Source organism: Diceros bicornis, chromosome 39 (assembly GCF_020826845.1).
Source record: "Diceros bicornis minor isolate mBicDic1 chromosome 39, mDicBic1.mat.cur, whole genome shotgun sequence".
NCBI classification, from domain to species: Eukaryota; Metazoa; Chordata; class Mammalia; order Perissodactyla; family Rhinocerotidae; genus Diceros; species Diceros bicornis.
Window position 1 is genome coordinate 2,583,979 of NC_080778.1, and position 17,014 is coordinate 2,600,992.

Below are 17,014 nucleotides of genomic sequence, written 5' to 3' on the forward strand. Positions count from 1 at the left end.
GCCATCCTGTGAGGCCCAGACTGAGCAAATGAGGTAGGATTTGGATGAAAATAAAATCTCTCCATCCTATTTCTCCACATCCAACTGCATGAAATAAACGTATTGGCTTCCTTTACATTAAATATCACGCTTTTTGCACATGGTAAGTTAATTCATCCATATAATAACTCCATCAACATATAGACTAATTATTTCCACCTCCTTATTCTTTTGTGTCTTATTGGTTGTTACTTATTTGGTTTAGAAAGATCACTCTCACTTCGGATAATGTGAAACATATTTAAAGCATATAACTCACATTCTTTCTCTTAAGCAAAAAGAGGAGTTCCAGCCAATCTTGCTGGTTTTATTTATAGCGTTTTCTTTTCTGAGACAGGACAGGAAAAGCGAGTCCCTGCCTCCCTCTTTTCTGGCTCCTCCTCTGTGGGTCCCCGGCGAGAAGCAGAAGGAGCGGGGCGGGGTCAGCACAAGGGGCTGGACGTGGACCCCTGTGCCGGGTGCTCAGAGCAAATGCGCGATCAGAGGAGGCATTGTGTCATTGCTTGGAGAGAATGAATTAAACGTGCTTCCTCCTGTGTCTGATTGACAGCACCGCACGGCCCAGCAGTATAAAGGAGCAGCCTCTGCCTGGAGGCCAGTGCTCCTCTGCAGAGCGGGGCAGCGTCTCCCCCGCACCAGAGACCTCGTCCTCCCGGGACTCCATTCCCAGCTTGAAATCAGCCATCGCTACAGCTTTTCCACATACCAGGCAAGAACTTTTTTTAAAATTTACTATCATTTCATTGTACTTTAATTTTCAGAAAAGGCTGCTTAGATTTCTAAGAGGGGAGAAGGAAAAAGTGCAAAATAGATTTATAATTTAAGGTGGGGGGTATGTGCTGAACACCAAAACAGCGGCAGGTCTTCACACTGCATTTGTCCTACTTGACTGCAGAAGCGCGGCAAGGAAACCCGTTCTCAGCGTGTTAATTGCGGTCTTGTACTGGGACCTCCCTAGCATTCACACTACTCAGGGTCCTGGTTATTTTCATGAATGTACCTGCCTGGGAACTGGGGCAAAGGCTTGTGTTCTAAGCTGCAGAATAAGAAGTTTCCACATTAAAGTTTGCTATTGAGCAGGGTCTATGAGAAAGGAATTGGAAAAAAATGTTCTGGAGAATGTGAAAAAATAATCAGAGAGATTATAGAGACTCCAATTCCAAACATGATTTAGAGCTAAAAGAGTTTTGAACATTATTAACTAATAATATATAATAAATCTATGAAAAATGTTGTGACTACCGTAGAATACAGCTGTCCTTAAAGGTTTGGGGATAATTTGCACATGAAAAGAGAGCCAGTAATTAGCATGACTTCTGCTAACGGGAAGTTGGGTTTGTAGCCGCAGGATGGGAGGCTGTGGGCGGTTTGAGGTGCTCAGAACTTAATCATGTCACTCTTGATGAGGTAAGGAGATATCTCTCAGTGAAGTTATTTTCTGCTTTGATTGCTGAAATAAAAAGAGTTCTAAAAGATCTTTGCAAGTTCTAATGACATTCTGTTGGAGAAAGGCTTTGGAAATTTTTCCTGTGGGAAAAATATATGACCGTAAAATACACCATGAACGTGTGAAAGTAGAGCACACGTTAATGGGAGTGTGTGTGTCTGTATATCTGTAGTATTTACTATATGAAGTGACATGTAATAAGTATTTCAGTCTAATAACATTGTATCTTTAGTGTGTATTGTATGATGAGATATGTAATAAATATTGCAGTCTAATAATATTGGATGACATAAGGCTGTACCACCATAACAGCGATTCTTGATCCTGCTGTTTTCTTTTTTGTTGTCACGATCCTGTGAGATAAGATGGGACCCTCACGTTCACGTGACAAGTGGCAGAGCACTGATACTCTGTGACATTCTACTGTTTTAGGAATCAGAGGAGTTGATTTTGTTAGCAACAGCGTTCAATTTACTCTGTTTAAGCTGATACTTAGGAAGCTGAGCAACCAGAACTTGAACATTAATATTTTGGGCAGAGCCCACCTTTGCCAGAGCCAGCCGTCACCCGCAGTCTGTGGGGGACAGATGGGCCACATCTGGGGGCTAGTGAAAAGACACAGGGAAAGCACTCAGATGTGCTGGCCCACCATTTAATCTAAGGCCACTTACAGAGTGCTTACTAGTGCCAGGTACTGTTCTAAACATGTCACAAGGGTTTACTCATGGAATGTAGTTCTCTTAAGAACCCTATTAACAGCATCCTTACCATCACTGCTGCACAGGAGAGTCATGGAGCAAACATTCCTGATGCACAGCCGTGTGCAGTGTGTTTAATAAATACCGTGTGCTCGCTAAGTAAGCCCTTAAGAATCTTCACCTGCTTAATTTATTTCTCATAATAACCCTATGAGGTACATATTTTAAATGACTATTTTTTATACTACAGATGAGGAAATTGAGCCACAGAGAGGTTAGATAAACTGCCCTAGGTTGCACAGCTGGTGACAGAGTGCAGCTTTGGGTCCGGCCGGTCTGGGGCTTGTCTGCTGTGCCCAGCTGCCTTTGCAATGAATGCTGCTTGAAAACAACTGAGCTCCTGGGCCTGTTTGTGGGTAGATTGTTGGAGCAGGAGTCTGGACTCTGGAGGGAACCTGAGGGTCCTGCAAGGCACTGCCTTCCTCTGGGGAAAGTGTCTGCCCCCCAGGAAGATGACGATTCCCAGTTACCAAATATTTCTGCAGAGAGACTTCTTGGATTTCTTTCATACCAAGAAGCTAGCGATCGCTGATAGCCTAAATAGGGGAGGGATTAGGGTCTCGGTTTTGTTTTTGATTCAGAGCAGAATGTGGCGTGGTGCTGGCAGGGGCCTTGGTGTCCCACACACTCTTCTGGAGGACGAGGAAGCTGAGACCCGAGGGGACTCACCGAGGTCGAGCAGGGGTTAAAAGTGGAGCGGGCACCCAGCCAGGTCTCCTGACTTCTGGTCCAGCATCTGCTGAGCTGTGCCAATTGAAAATCCCCGAGAATGGAAAAATAGGCCTGCGGGAAAATAGAAAAGCAGAGCAAAAATGATTACTAAGTGAAATGCTTTGATTTTGTAGTCATGATACACCAAATTAAATTTATTTCTAAGCCTCATATATAGTTAATATTTATTCTGTTTAAGTTATGCACAGCTATTTTTTCTTGGCTATTTATGTAAAAGGCCTCCACGGATTATTTTTACTATGCTGGTATGTTTCTAAATTCACACTTCCTGGGTTAAGTTCTGGCTACACCTCTCCTTAGTAGCATCGCTCTGGGCGAGCAGTCAACTTTTCCGATCCTCTATTGACCCATCTGTAAAATGAAGGTGATAATAATAGTACTTACTTCCTAGGTCATTATGAAAATTAAATAATATGAATATTTACAATGTGATTAGCACAGTGCTTGTCAAGAAATAGTAGTCCAATGAATATTAGCCATAGTTAGAAGAATCCCATTGGAAAAGCAAATTTCATATCTAGTTTTTACTTCCTATAAATCCATTTGTTTCTGATTTTTAAATACAAACTGTTTTTAAATGGTCATGTGAGTAAAATTTCCAATCTACACTGAAAGTTGCAGCTGTGTATTCATAACTAACAAGGGTCTGATTTACCCACAGGGGATCGACGGCAGAAAGGCAGGATGCTCTGGACGCTGGTCCTGCTGGCCCTGTGGGCCTCCGCCAGCACTCATGGTGAGTGTGGGCAACGCCTCCAGTTATCTGAGCTTCTACGATGTGGGTAAAGGATGAGGGGCAGACAAAATAAAGCTTGTGGTTGGCATGTCTAACCTGTTAGAACCTTCTTAACCTCATTTTAAATAAATAGTTATTTACTCTTGAGTCCATAGAATATGAAATGATTTATTTATGGAAAATCCAGGTATTAGAGAAAAGTGCCTTTCCACCTAGAGATCCACCATTTTGCTGGGCACATTCCAGCCATTTTTCTGTGTGCTATGTTTATAGCACTGGAAGTATCTGGTGTTTTATAACTTCTTTTCTTCCTACTTTTTTCCTACTTAAAAATATATCATAAATATTTTCCCACATGTTTATTTTCTTACAGCATGATTTTTAATAACTGTATAATATTCCATCAGAAGACAAACACTAATTTTTTCAGACCAATTCCCATTTACATTTTTACTTTATTTCTGCTGGTATACACGATCCCCCAAGGAACATTGTTGTGAATAAATATTTACCAGTATTAGTAATTACATCCTTAGGATAAGTTCTAAAAGTAAAATTGCTCAGTCAAATGTTTTAATTATTTTAAGGATTTTTGATATATTGCCAAACAGCTCTATTGTGAGTGGTACAATTCATACTTCCATTGCCAACGTTGTGTATTATAATGTTTTAATTTGTCACTATTAGATGAAAAGTTATAGTTAGTTTAAACTTTCTGTTCAGTGAATTGTTTTGAATTATTTAAACTGTTGTAATTTGGTGAGGTCTGATAACTTTTCTTTCCAGTAGTTTAGATGGTGACTCAAAACCATTCATGTATAGACTTGAGACCCACCATTGTCTCAGATCCTTGTCTGCAGTGAGCATTACAAGTGGGAGAATGTATTTCTATACAATACAGAGATACCAATGTCATTTGTTTAAATCAGTTGATCTCAATAAAAAAGCAACAAATAATTCAGTTGCTTCCTGAAAATGCATTAACAGCAAGGCTAAAGATCTGTTTCTTTTGTAGGATTTTTTTTTTCTGGGCAATCGAATGGTAGAGAGAGGGTTGCACTTAAGCCTCAGATCTGGATGGAAGAACAGGAGAAAGCAGGGAGACTCAGAGTCCTGGTCTGGGACAAGATGTGGAGTGTGTGCCAGAGCGTAATTCTGGGCACGCTTCCTTCCTTGAGAACCTCTTGCTGTGAAAAGTGTCAGCTGGGCTGAATAAAGTGCTCGGTGACGTGGTTGGTCTACCTTCTGGCGCACGCTCCCTGACCCGTCAAGGATGGAAGCTAGCCTACGGATCAGCAGCTATTTCGGGGACTACACTTTGAGTAGCAGCATGGGAAGAGAGGGTAGTGGTTTTACATAAAATACAGCATTAGCCCCCCTGTGAAAGAGGAAGGAAATAATGGAATATTGGGCGGCCGCACTGATTTGCTTGCACATAAAATCACAGTTTGCCTCCCAGAGTATAAGATTGTCTCCCCTGGTTTGTGTGCCCTGCTTGCTGGTAACCTTCGTGCTCTGTTGCCTTGGGCAGCTGGTGACCAGGACGAGGACTCTGACTTCGACCTTTTCAGCGTCAGCAACATAAACCGGAAGACCATTGGGGCCAAGCAGTTCCGGGGACCTGACCCCAGTGTGCCAGCTTATCGTTTTGTGCGGTTTGACTACATCCCACCAGTGAACGCAGATTATCTCAGCAAGATAGCCAAGATCATGCGGCAAAACGAGGGGTTCTTCCTCACGGCCACCCTAAAGCAGGACCGCAAGTCCAGGGGCACGCTCCTGGCTCTGGAGGGCCCTGGCATCTCTCAGAGGCAATTTGAGATTGTCTCCAATGGCCCTGCAGACACCCTGGACCTCACCTACTGGATAGACGGTGCCCAGCATGTCATCTCCCTGGAGGATGTGGGCCTGGCTGACTCCCAGTGGAAGAACATCACCGTGCAGGTTACAGGTGAGACCTACAGCTTGTACGTAGGCTGCGACCTGATCGATAGCTTCACTCTGGACGAGCCCTTCTATGAGCAGCTGAAGACGGAGAAGAGCAGGATGTACGTCGCCAAAGGCTCTGTTCGAGAGAGTCACTTCAGGGTACGTACAGCAGCATCCTGGCCGAGTGCAAGAGGCTTTGCTGAGAAGTGACCTACCCGGGCATCTCTTAATGCAGTGCCTGCGTTGGAGTAGGTCAGGTCGGCCTTGGAAAAGAGCACCACACAGGCACATACAGATATGCACACACATGTGAACACACACACCACACATGCACATTCACACCTGTGTGGGCGCACACACAATGCACTCACACATATGCACACAACACCCACACACAAATGCCATGCGTGCACATGCATACATGCATGTGCACATACACCCGCAGGTAAATGCCACCCACATGTGTGCACACATTTACACAATGCATGCAGATGCACAGTCATGCTCACATGCTTGCACACACAATCACACTCACACATATGCATGCACAAACACTACACACATGTGTGCACACACTCAAATACACAACACCACACATGCACATGCACATGAGATGCACACAACACACACACCTTTCTAAACCAGGAATAAGCAGAGTAAGTTGTGGCAGGTGAGTTTCTTACCTGCACAAATGGTCATTGATTTCCAGACTGAAGATTGATTTACCGATCAAAGAATCAACCACATTTAAATGTTTCTGGTAACCCCAGACTCACTTTAGTTTGCCAAACCCATGCCCAAATTCCAGTTTTAGTACTGAAATGGTAGGAGAACAAATTAGCAACTATGTTTTCTAAGGAAAGGGTATTGATTTATGAGGGAATAGTTCCATATTCATCTCAGTTAAAATATTTTTTGGAAGAGGATTTTTCTAAAACTGCAGCATTTAGAACCTACAGTGGCAGGTTACTACATAGCTATCTTCCATATGTGTGTGTATTCTTTGGAAATAAATGTATGTTTAAACTCAGTTATTTGAGTACAAGGCCTAGAGATCCTTTACTAGTTACTGAATTAATCTCTTGGGGTCACCAGGAAGCTTCTGTGGCCCTATGTGGTTAACCTGGCCCCCAGTGTAAGGAGTCATTCACAACGCATGGTGTGGAAGGCAGTCTTATCTTACAGACTTATTGTCTACATCTGGGATTGGACCAGTAGACATTTCTGAGACTTTTAGGCAAATGCAAGCAAGAATACTGGTAACCATCAGAGTCCCCTGCAAAGAGAGAATAGCCTAGAATATCCATTTGAGCATGTGCAGAAGACAAAATTTACCATCTGTGTCTTGGGCCCACTGTCATTCTTCTCTATGGAACACTTTCTTCTTCTTACCTTAACTCCCATTGTCTATGTCATGCCTAAGAACGAAGTTTCAAAAGTAACATAGTCAGGATTACCCACTATAAAGAGATTTCAAACCTGCTGAGTAAAAAAGCATCGAAGAAAATATTCTCACTATTTTAAGATTACATCTTGTATTTTTAATATGTCATTTCGCTTGGCATTAAATGTTTGATGTTCATCCATTGCTCTATTTCTCTCTTGTGTATATTTACAGGGTTTGCTGCAGAATGTCCATTTAGTTTTTGAAAATTCCGTGGAAGATATTCTAAGCAAGAAAGGTTGTCAGCAAAATCAGGGAGGTAGGTGTGTTTTGAAAGATGTATTTCATATTTTATTTCCTATCTCGAATGAATTTCTGCTATGATGTGAGTGTGTGTGTGTGTCCGTGTGTGTGTGTGTGAATGTGGGCTAGTGGGGATTTAAGTAAAAATATTTGAGTAAAATTTTATGATTGCCTTTGAGTGAGATGGCTGGTCAACATAAACATGTTGACATCTGAAAATGATAAATTGCTTGAAGGATTAATTTTTTTAAATTTTATTTTATTGCAGTCACATTGGTTTGTAACATTGTATAAATTTCAGGTGTACATCATTATACTTCTATTTCTGCATAGATTACGTCATGTTCACCACTCAAGTACTAATTACAATCCATCACCACACACATATGCCTAATCATGATTTTAAATATATGCAAATTTCCAGTCTATTAATGTGTGCAGGTGATCTTAATAAGTTAACACTACAGATGTTTGTCAAACTTGGTTTATGGAAATTTTCTTCTACTATTCATAGCGGTTGACACAGCCCTATTATGAGCGTCTACACTGTTTGAATAATTAACAGACTATCCTACATTGTCTGTTAATTGCATTTTGAATTTGTGTCCAACCATAATGTGCCAACATTTCCTTGAGTACTTAATTTATGAAGGTCATTATGCCCGGCTTTTTAAATGCAATCTGTCATTAAATCTTCGAAACACCTTTGGGATGAGCACGTTCACCTTCCTTATTTCACAAATGAAGCTGAGGCATGAGGAGGTCCCATTAACTGTCAGGTGTAACGACCTGTGAGCGGGGAAGCTGGCTGCCCACCTAGTCTGAGGGTCTCCAAAAAAAGGCTCTCATCTGTCACATGATTCTGTTTTGTGATTTGCTTTCATTCAGACCACTTCTTCACGTCAGCCGTAAATTACAACTAATACAAATTGTCCGTTTATGGATCCACGTGTTAAGAATACGTAGGGTTTGGTGTCTGTAATGCAATCCAGCACTCGAGCCCAGAGCCAGGAGCTGCGGTCTGACTGCTCAGATGCGCTGGGACCCTGACTTGTGGCGTCCCGGGCACCGGGCAACTGCTCTGCCTCAACTTCCACTCTGCCTGGAGCTACTGACAGCCTGAATCTTGCACACTAAGGCCGTCCACCTTTCAATCTGTAGGTCTTTCGACTGTTGGTCAGTGGAAGTACAAGGTAGGAACAGGCATTAAGACAGTGATTTCTAGCCAGCCTGTGGCATGAGGAGAGATATTTTGTGCCTCCTGTCACCGTACTCTCAATTCCAAACCCCTTGTTTGCTGTAGCTACTGTAGCTCAGGGTGGCATCTTGTCCCGCATCTCCAGCTCCGGCTGAAATGCCAGCTGTAGGTTCCTTTGAGTTGTCGTGGTCTTTTTGGGAGGTGCTGTCATTAAAGAAGCAAACATTTCTGAAAAGGCTCAGACAGTAAACTGCCATCTGCAGTAACCTTGCCAGGAGGGTTCAGCAGGACACAGAGAAAGAAAGTGACTTGCGTGGTGCTAGAGGAGAACCTTGCTCATTCTTAAATAAAAGCCGAGCATCCTTCTGGTGGTCGCTCCACCGGGCGGGCCCATAGCTATGACAGAGAAAAGGAAAGGGAGACACTTTACCCTCGACAGAAGGAGACTGAAAGTTCCTTAAGTCGAGTCCCAGTCCTGCCCTAACTCGAATCCCACGGTGCCCCACTGTGCCTTTCCTCAGAAGCAGGACCAATGCCGTGAATGAGGGCACTTGTCCCGAGTGAGTGCTTAACTCAGGTGGCCGTGGACCTCTGGGCACCTTCTGTTGTCGCAGACTTATTCTCAATCTGATATCTACCTAGAGTGAGTTATATGTTTATTAATCACTTTGTATGGCTATATCTGGCTACAGGCCTAGAGTGTGTGAGGGAAGCTCCAAAGATCAATGTGAATTACAACACGGATTTATGACTAAGTAATAAACACTCAATAACAGAATGCCTGACAGAATTATAACATTTACAGGTCATAACTCAATAATGGAATGTCTGAGAGAAACAAGGCATTTTAACCATGTGACAGTCCCCACACAGGAAGCTGGGCTGGGCTGTGGGTGAATGAGACGCGTCCTGCCCGGAGCCCTGGGCACCGCCAGTCAGAGCCGCCCAGCTCCGTCCAGGGGTGGCGCCTGTTTCCGGACTTCCCAGATCAGCTTGGTAGTGTGTCATAGCCATGAATGTCCCATGGACGAGGACTGCAGAGGGCTTGTATGGTTCCTGGGGCAGGGAAAGGAGAATTCCCAGGTCAGGATTCCGTGAGAGGCTGCCGTTTCCCAGAGGAGCTCCCGCGAGACCGGCAGAGAAATGATGCCAAGCATAGGGAAAAGGAAGGTGAAGCCTCTAAGTAATTGCTGATTTAGCGTGACGACAACTGAATTCACCTTAATGTAGAACAAGTAGCCTAAAGGAAAGGTGTTTGGGATAGAAAAATGGGATAAATGGAGAGTTGAGAGGAGTCGTCCAGATTTACGGAGAATACAGGGTTGAAAAACAGATTTAGGGCAGGGGATAAAAATAAGGAATTGTCAGAAAAAGGAAACTGTTACATCTAATCAGTTTGAATAAACTGCAAGATGCAAAACTCCAGCATGTGCACTGAGGAACGTGTAGGTCTCTAATGCTTTTGCATTTTCTATTCCTAAGCTACCTTTCTGTTCTGGCAGTTTGTAAGTACTAAGTTAGTACGGCATGCATATGAAGTGGTGCAGAGTCCTTTTTTAAAAGCGTGGCGGTAATAGGGAACAGCCGCCATGGCCTCTTCTCATTGTTCTCGTGCGCGATCTGGTATCCAGCCACTGCAGGAACAAACAAGACAGCCTTACCCTGGTGCGACTGACGATGCCGGCCGCGCTGTGTCGGCGCCAGCCCTGCTCACTGTTCTCTGTGTCCCCCACCTTAGCTGAAGCCAACGCCATCAGCGAAAACACAGACACGCTGCGCCTGAGCCCCCAGGTCACCACCGAATATGTGGGCCAGAGCATGGAGAAGAGGCCCGAGGTATGCGAGCGCTCCTGCGAGGAGCTGGGCAGCATGATCAACGAGCTGTCGGGGCTGCACGTCGTCGTGAACCAGCTCCACGAGAACCTGCGGAAAGTGGTGGGTGCCTGCCTGGACGCCGGGTCCACAGCACTGGCTAAGTATAGTGTAGTTAGAGGGCGGTTGGGTGGACGTGAGGATTCCAAATGAAAATATGGTCACGGGCTGCGCGTTCTCCAAAAGGAATTCTTAGTTTGGGGGAAATCATCTCCCCGTGAGTGAAACACACAGGACAGAGGGAGACACTCATTTAAAGGATGGAGAGTGGTGAACAGCCGCAGAGGTTCAAGAAGTGTGTCCCTAGAGAGGTGATGTAATCACAGCTGTATTTGTTTTCATCTTCACATCATGTCAAGGGAGAGGAAGAGGTGTCCCGGGGCCATAGAATGTGTGACTTAAAGCTTAGAAAAGGCTGCCGACCGTGACCAGGTTCTCTCGGCCACGTTATCCTGTGATGTCCCCATGCTGAGCACACGCCCAGTCAGAAGTGGCCGTTGCTTGTGCCCCAGGGATGTAAAGGAAGCGATGCCGCAGAGGCAGGGGGACACGGCAGCAGAGGGAAGGAGGTCTGTAGTCGGGGGGCTCCTCCTGTCCTCAAGGTGCTGCAGAGAGATGCTTGGGGTGGGGAGCTCCTGGCACCTGTCACCGAGCCCCCACCCTCTGCTCCACAGCAACGGGGCCCTGAGTCTTGTTCTGATTCTGGTCCAGGATGGGGTGGGGAGGTAGAAGGAGTGGGTGCAGCAAAGGCAGCTCCTGGCAAAGGCCAGGGCACTGGCTCAGGAAGCACCCAAGATGGAGGGCCCCTTCTGGAATCTTCCACCACGTAATGGCATTGGGGCAGAAATGGGGAGCAGGTGTTACAATAGACCCCCACCCAGTGCTCCCTGACTTCCCATAGAATCCCCACCATGTGCAGGGGAGAAATTATGAATACTAAGATGTGTTAGCAGCATGTTCTGCTCTGCGGGCAATCTTAACAAACGATGAGAGTTTCTTCCTGAGAGTTGCACTAGGCGGCATTGCCTTTAGGTCTGCCATGCGTCAGGACACTGTGCTTCAGCCTGGCTGAAATGCTGATGGCAGCTCACAGGGTCATCCTGGTCATCCTGGAGGGAGCCAGAAAGGAGAGGATGGGGCAGGAGAGGATGAGCCTGCGCCTGGCAGCTTCTCACTCTCAGAGTGAGAGTTTTGGGCAAGTTTACTTAACTTGGAATCAGGGATTAAGGAAATTTTTGAACTCCCAGAAATTGCACAAAAAAAATCAGGAAGGGTGTGCTTCTGTGTGTTTTGTGCAAGAGAGAATTCACATCTTTCATCTGATTCTCAAAAGGCCTATTACCCCCAAATTAGAAGTCTCCACTTAGGCAAAATGTGCCCACATCATCATATCTGTTTTCCCTGCCATCGTATTATCAGAGCATGTCTGTCATATTTGGAAGAATGGGCAAATTCAAGAACTGAACACTAGTTTTCAGCTGTGGTTGGCAGAGAGGGGCCTCCTTCTCCTGTCCAGCACTAGTAGGCTGCTTCATCCGTGGAGGTGGGACGGCCTCAATGATGGAACCCGCTGAAGACGTGAAGGGAAGTGAGCATTTAGAATATGTGTCAACTCGGTGCTTACAGGTGAGGGGGCAGCAGTAGAAAAGCAATGTAAACCACGCAGACGGGGGCTGTTTGGCTGAGACCTCTGTAATGAGAGTCTACTTAGGTTTGAATATCGTCTCCCTTTATGGGGCTGTGCCGTCTTGGCAGAGTTGCACCACACACCTGGCGATTTCCACTCTTGAATGTGTGATCTCTCTAATTAGGGAGGAGCAATCATTCTCATCCACAAGCATGATGACTGGATACGGTGTTTTCTTGTCTATACTTATATCTTCCCCCCATTTTCCAGTCGAATGATAACCAGTTTCTCTGGGAGCTCATCGGGGGCCCTCCTAAGATGAGGAACATGTCGGCTTGCTGGCAGGATGGCCGGTTCTTTGCAGAAAATGAAACCTGGGTAGTGGACAGCTGCACCAAGTGCACCTGCAAGGTGAGACCCAGGACCACTATTCTCCTCTCGGGGGGCAGGGGGGCAACGTGCAGGTGGCAGTTACACCTCAGCCGCCACTTAACTCTCAGCCTGTCACGATGGCCTGGAGACCAGCTGTGTTCCCTGGCTAACTGTAAGGCATGTAAGGAAGGTGGGAAAGCTGAGAAGAACAGCCATGGAAGTGGAGCAGAGTGAACATAAGGCTTGAACAAACTGCATTGTTTTGCACATAAAGAAACCAAAACCCAAAGAGGTGAAGTGACTCGGCCATTGTCTCCAGGTGGTCAGAGATGCTGGGACGGAGCTGGCCAGATATCCCTCTAGTCTGTGCTTAATTCCATTCTGTTCTGTGAGGGCCTTGAGGCTCCACAGAAACATCTTGGGAAATGCAGTCTCCACCAATGGAGGAAAGACAGGTCACTTACTTCCCTCTCCTTGTTTCACGTCACTCAGTGTCCACTGGTGATGGCCTCGGACGTCAGACGATACACACTGACCTTGCCCATCCTTTCTCCCCTCCTGCCCGCAGTGCAAGGGGATCTCTGTTGTGTTCTTCTTGCTCAGTGATTGTAGGAAGAAGAAAGCGGACGTGAAGAGCCGGCTCTGGGCACTAACAGAGAGAGATGACTACATTTTCGAGGCTCTGTTTGCAATGTGTAGGATCCATGGGGTAGAAAACATTACAGCCATTCTATGGACCTTTTTCAATCCAGCTCTTGTACCAGTGTTTATTTTTTAAATGAGTGTTACAGGAATATGTTTTTTTTTCTTGCAGAAATTTAAAACCGTTTGCCACCAAATCACCTGCCCCCCGGCGACCTGCGCCAACCCATCCTTCGTGGAAGGTGAATGCTGTCCATCCTGCTTCCACTGTAAGTGCGGCCAGGAGGGGACATGTCTCTGCTTTCAGGGAGGCTGTTGATTTAACTGCTTGTTTGTTTGTGTTTGTTGCTTCAGCAGAGAAGGGTGAGCTAAGGCTTAGACTAGAGTCCAAACAGTGAGAAGGCAGCCGAGGACGCTTCACTCTGAGGCTGTTCACTCTCCTTACTCACAGTGACCAGAAAGGGTCTGAGAGTCCTCGGAATTCAGGGACCTGTGGGCCTCTGTCTTGGCCTGTCACCTCTCCACGAGGAAGCCGAGCCCCAGTGACCACACCTGCAAAGAGAACCCTGACTTTCAGCCCTAAGTAAATACCCACGAGCGAGTCAGACACCACAACTCGGCGCTCTGGGGTGTTAGGACAATGCGTAGTGCTTGTAAATACACCAGGTGGAGAAAGGATGCCAGAGACCATGACCCAAGAGATAAATCCTAAATCATAAAAACGTATTCCAAGGATCAGACTCCCAGGGGGAGGGAAGGGAGGACGCGTCCGTCCTTAGGTCTCCACGCCCTGTGGAAACTCCACGCGTCTGAAAGCCTTCCTCGGGGACTCCCCAATGGATCCCACGCCCGCCGCTGCCTCTGTCTTCCAAGGTCAGCTCCCCTGAGGTGGTGTCAGTGCACCTGGTCTGTCAGTAGCTCCCTGTTGCCACGTCATTTGATTGATGCCCCAGGTCCACACCCGAGACCCTGCTGCGCTAAACCCTGCGATGCTCGTCTCATGCAAAACCGGTCATGGTTCCTCAGACACGTTCAGCAGTCTCTTATCTCTGAGCCTTCGCTCAAGCTTTCCGTCTTTCCTTCTGCACTTGTCCAAAACCACAGCCATCCATCCACACCAGTTGCACAGCCACCAGCTCTGCTGCGAGCCCCGGTCCCCACCTCTCTTTGCTGGACTGTGTGGTGCCTGTACTTCTTTCACGGCACATGTCTCACTCACCTTCCCTTTCCTTCTGCGTCTGGCAGTGTTCATTGAACTGTTGGTTCCTAGGAGATTTGCTCTAAAATGCCCGGTTCGTGTTTCGCTATTTTCCATCCTACATTCCTGGTGTGGGGGCCTCAAGGTTGAGGACACACTGCCTCCCTGGGCCATTGGGAGCCTTCTCATAGCCTCTCTCCCCTCCAGGCCCCATCTGCTTCCCATATGCCCTCATTTCCAGGGTGAGCCCTGCCTCCAGATTCACCTTGGCTGGGGGGCTGGCTTGGCGGGGCACAGGACTGGATAAAGACCTTCCTTCTGCTGGTGGCCCAGAACTTGTGTGTCATCCTCTGGATGTGGATGCAGAATGGATTCGGAGACAGGCTCAGGCTCTGCCAGTCCATGGTTTTGAGCAAATCATGTAACTCTTCTGGGTTTCAGGTTCGTTATCTTTAAAATGTAGAAGGGTTATGCCCACTACACAGGGTTGGTTTATGATTAAAATGAACAATACAATATGTGTGAATGTGCCTGACATGTATTACATGCTAAATAGACATTCACCAAATCAGATGGTACTGGAGAGCATAAAAATATAACTATGAAAACCTAAGATCCACATTAGATTAGAGGGAGATATTTGTGTTATTGAGAGAATAATAGCACAGAAAAAGGCCTCCTGACCATTCTTCTCTTTTTTCCTGCTTTCTGGGACATTTAATCATTGCACATTCATAGAGTTCTTTACCACCTGAATATGACGGTAGGATAAATAGTATCTTTTACTATTTACCAGAAAGATCTCTGTTTTAAGTTACTGTCTTTTCTCTTATTTAAGGATTGTAATTTCCTGTGAAGAATGTCTTTGCAGGAAATTACCTTTTTAATTTGCCCCAATTTAAATTATTTGGAACTAAATTTAGTGACCTGTAATTTCAACCAAAAAATGAAAAGTTTTGTTACCATATATAACCATATATAATCAGCAAATGGAAGTAAATTAAATCTTAATAACTCCAATAAAACTTTGTGTGGATGAGATTCAACACCCTCTTTTGTAAGCCATTTAAGAAACCCATAGACACCTGCCTGGACACACATGGTTAAGGTCCCTCAGATGGTAGACACTCTCCTGGTGCATCCACCAAACTGCCCTTCCGCCCTTCTGGGGAGGCCTCCATGATCTCCGGCCCAGGGATGGACATTGGGTGACTCGGGGTGTTTGCCCCGGGGCAGCGCCCCTCCCTCCGTAGGAAGTCACACAGCCACTCTCCCCGGCACGTGGTTCTGCCGCGTGGCCCAGTGTGTATGCCTGTCCGTCCTGCAGCCAGTCACTGGGCGGAGGCTTGACCGGCCCTTGTGCTTCCCACCCAGCAGCAGACGGCGAGGAGGGCTGGTCCCCGTGGGCGGAGTGGACTGAGTGCTCCACCACCTGTGGGTCTGGCACCCAGCAGAGGGGGCGGTCGTGTGATGTCACCAGCAACACCTGCCTGGGGCCCTCCATCCAGACTCGGGCGTGCAGCCTGGGCAAGTGCGACAACCGCAGTGAGTGTCAGGGGACCCCAGCCGCCGGGGAGGTGGGGTCAGCATGGCCCAGATCTTTGGGTTTTGGGGTTTGTGAGGATGGGCTGCCCACTGCCATTTCTGGGAGGCGCTGGGCCTTGTTGGAGGACCCCTGCCAGCTGAGGTCTGTCTCGGCTGTGTCCCCTCCTCTCCAGCTGGTTGATAAACCCCTGGCCATTTGCTAAATGGCCTCAACCGCTGATGTCTTTGTGCTTCTCCATGTGCTAGTCCGGCAGGATGGTGGCTGGAGCCACTGGTCACCTTGGTCCTCCTGCTCTGTGACCTGTGGGGTCGGCAACATCACGCGTATCCGTCTCTGCAACTCGCCAGTCCCCCAGATGGGGGGCAAGAACTGCAAAGGGGGTGGCCGAGAGACGAAGGGCTGCCAGGGCCCCCCGTGCCCAAGTAAGTAGGGCGAAGGTCGGGGCCGGGAGTGGGCACATGCAGACCTCTGGGACCAGGGCTCCAGGGCCAGGCCCGCCAGCCCAGCTTCAATCCCACAGAGGCCCAGCGCAGGGCCTGAGCAACACAAGGGGCAAGCTGACCCTTGGGATTAATGCTGATTGCCTGTGCTCGGCTCTGACCTTGTCTGAGCTAGCTCAATTAAATTACAATTCAACTACAATTAAGGGAGAAAGAAGCCAGAACCGTGGGAACTGTTACTGAGTGCACTTGGACTGGGGGAAGACGGATGGCACAGAATGATGTGTCTCGGGAGACGGCCTTGCCTGCAGTCTGGGGTGAGCCAGAGTCTGAGTTTACAGGAAACACGTGGGTCTAGAACAAGGCCCTTCTTTGGGAAGCCCGGTTCATGCAGTGTGTTGAAACTCAGAGAAAAGGAGAGTGCAGGGCGATTCCTTTCACTACAAAGTTGCCCATTGGTACCCATGATGAACGACGACCATTTCACGTGAACTTCAACGTCACACGACGTTTCAGACGCGAGCACCTCTGGGGTGAGCGAGGTGCACCTGCAGCCAGCAGCCCCGGTGGCAGCTTCTGGACACAGAGCTTGTGTGATTTCTCTTCTCAGAGGTAAAAACAAAACCAACTGGAATTTCAGATGTACATCACCCCCTGATCTGAGGGTCATGAAAGGACTTTCTTACCAATATTTCCCGCCACGTGTGGAGCCGCCGCATCACCAGGCTCGTCCCCCTCGAGCCTGCAGCTCAGGTGGCATTCCCCCCTCTTGATCCTTCTGTGCTCTCTCA

The 17,014-nt window shown here is 47.1% G+C and overlaps 1 protein-coding gene across 2 annotated transcripts in view; it reads left to right on the top strand.

Moving 5' to 3' along the window:
* The first annotated feature begins 539 nt into the window (after positions 1-539).
* THBS2 (thrombospondin 2) overlaps positions 540-17,014 on the top strand; it is a 31,621-nt gene continuing 15,146 nt past the window's right edge. Inside the window, exons 1-9 of one of the 2 annotated variants that reach the window (XM_058533976.1) lie at positions 540-748; positions 3,638-3,712; positions 5,244-5,800; positions 7,260-7,344; positions 10,265-10,461; positions 12,296-12,436; positions 13,212-13,308; positions 15,612-15,782; positions 16,029-16,205. In XM_058533976.1, coding sequence (XP_058389959.1) covers positions 3,661-3,712; positions 5,244-5,800; positions 7,260-7,344; positions 10,265-10,461; positions 12,296-12,436; positions 13,212-13,308; positions 15,612-15,782; positions 16,029-16,205 — 1,477 coding nt within the window. In that variant the 5' untranslated portion in view covers positions 540-748; positions 3,638-3,660. The remainder of the gene's footprint in view (positions 749-3,637; positions 3,713-5,243; positions 5,801-7,259; positions 7,345-10,264; positions 10,462-12,295; positions 12,437-13,211; positions 13,309-15,611; positions 15,783-16,028; positions 16,206-17,014) is intronic. The other variant, XM_058533977.1, reaches the window with a different exon arrangement.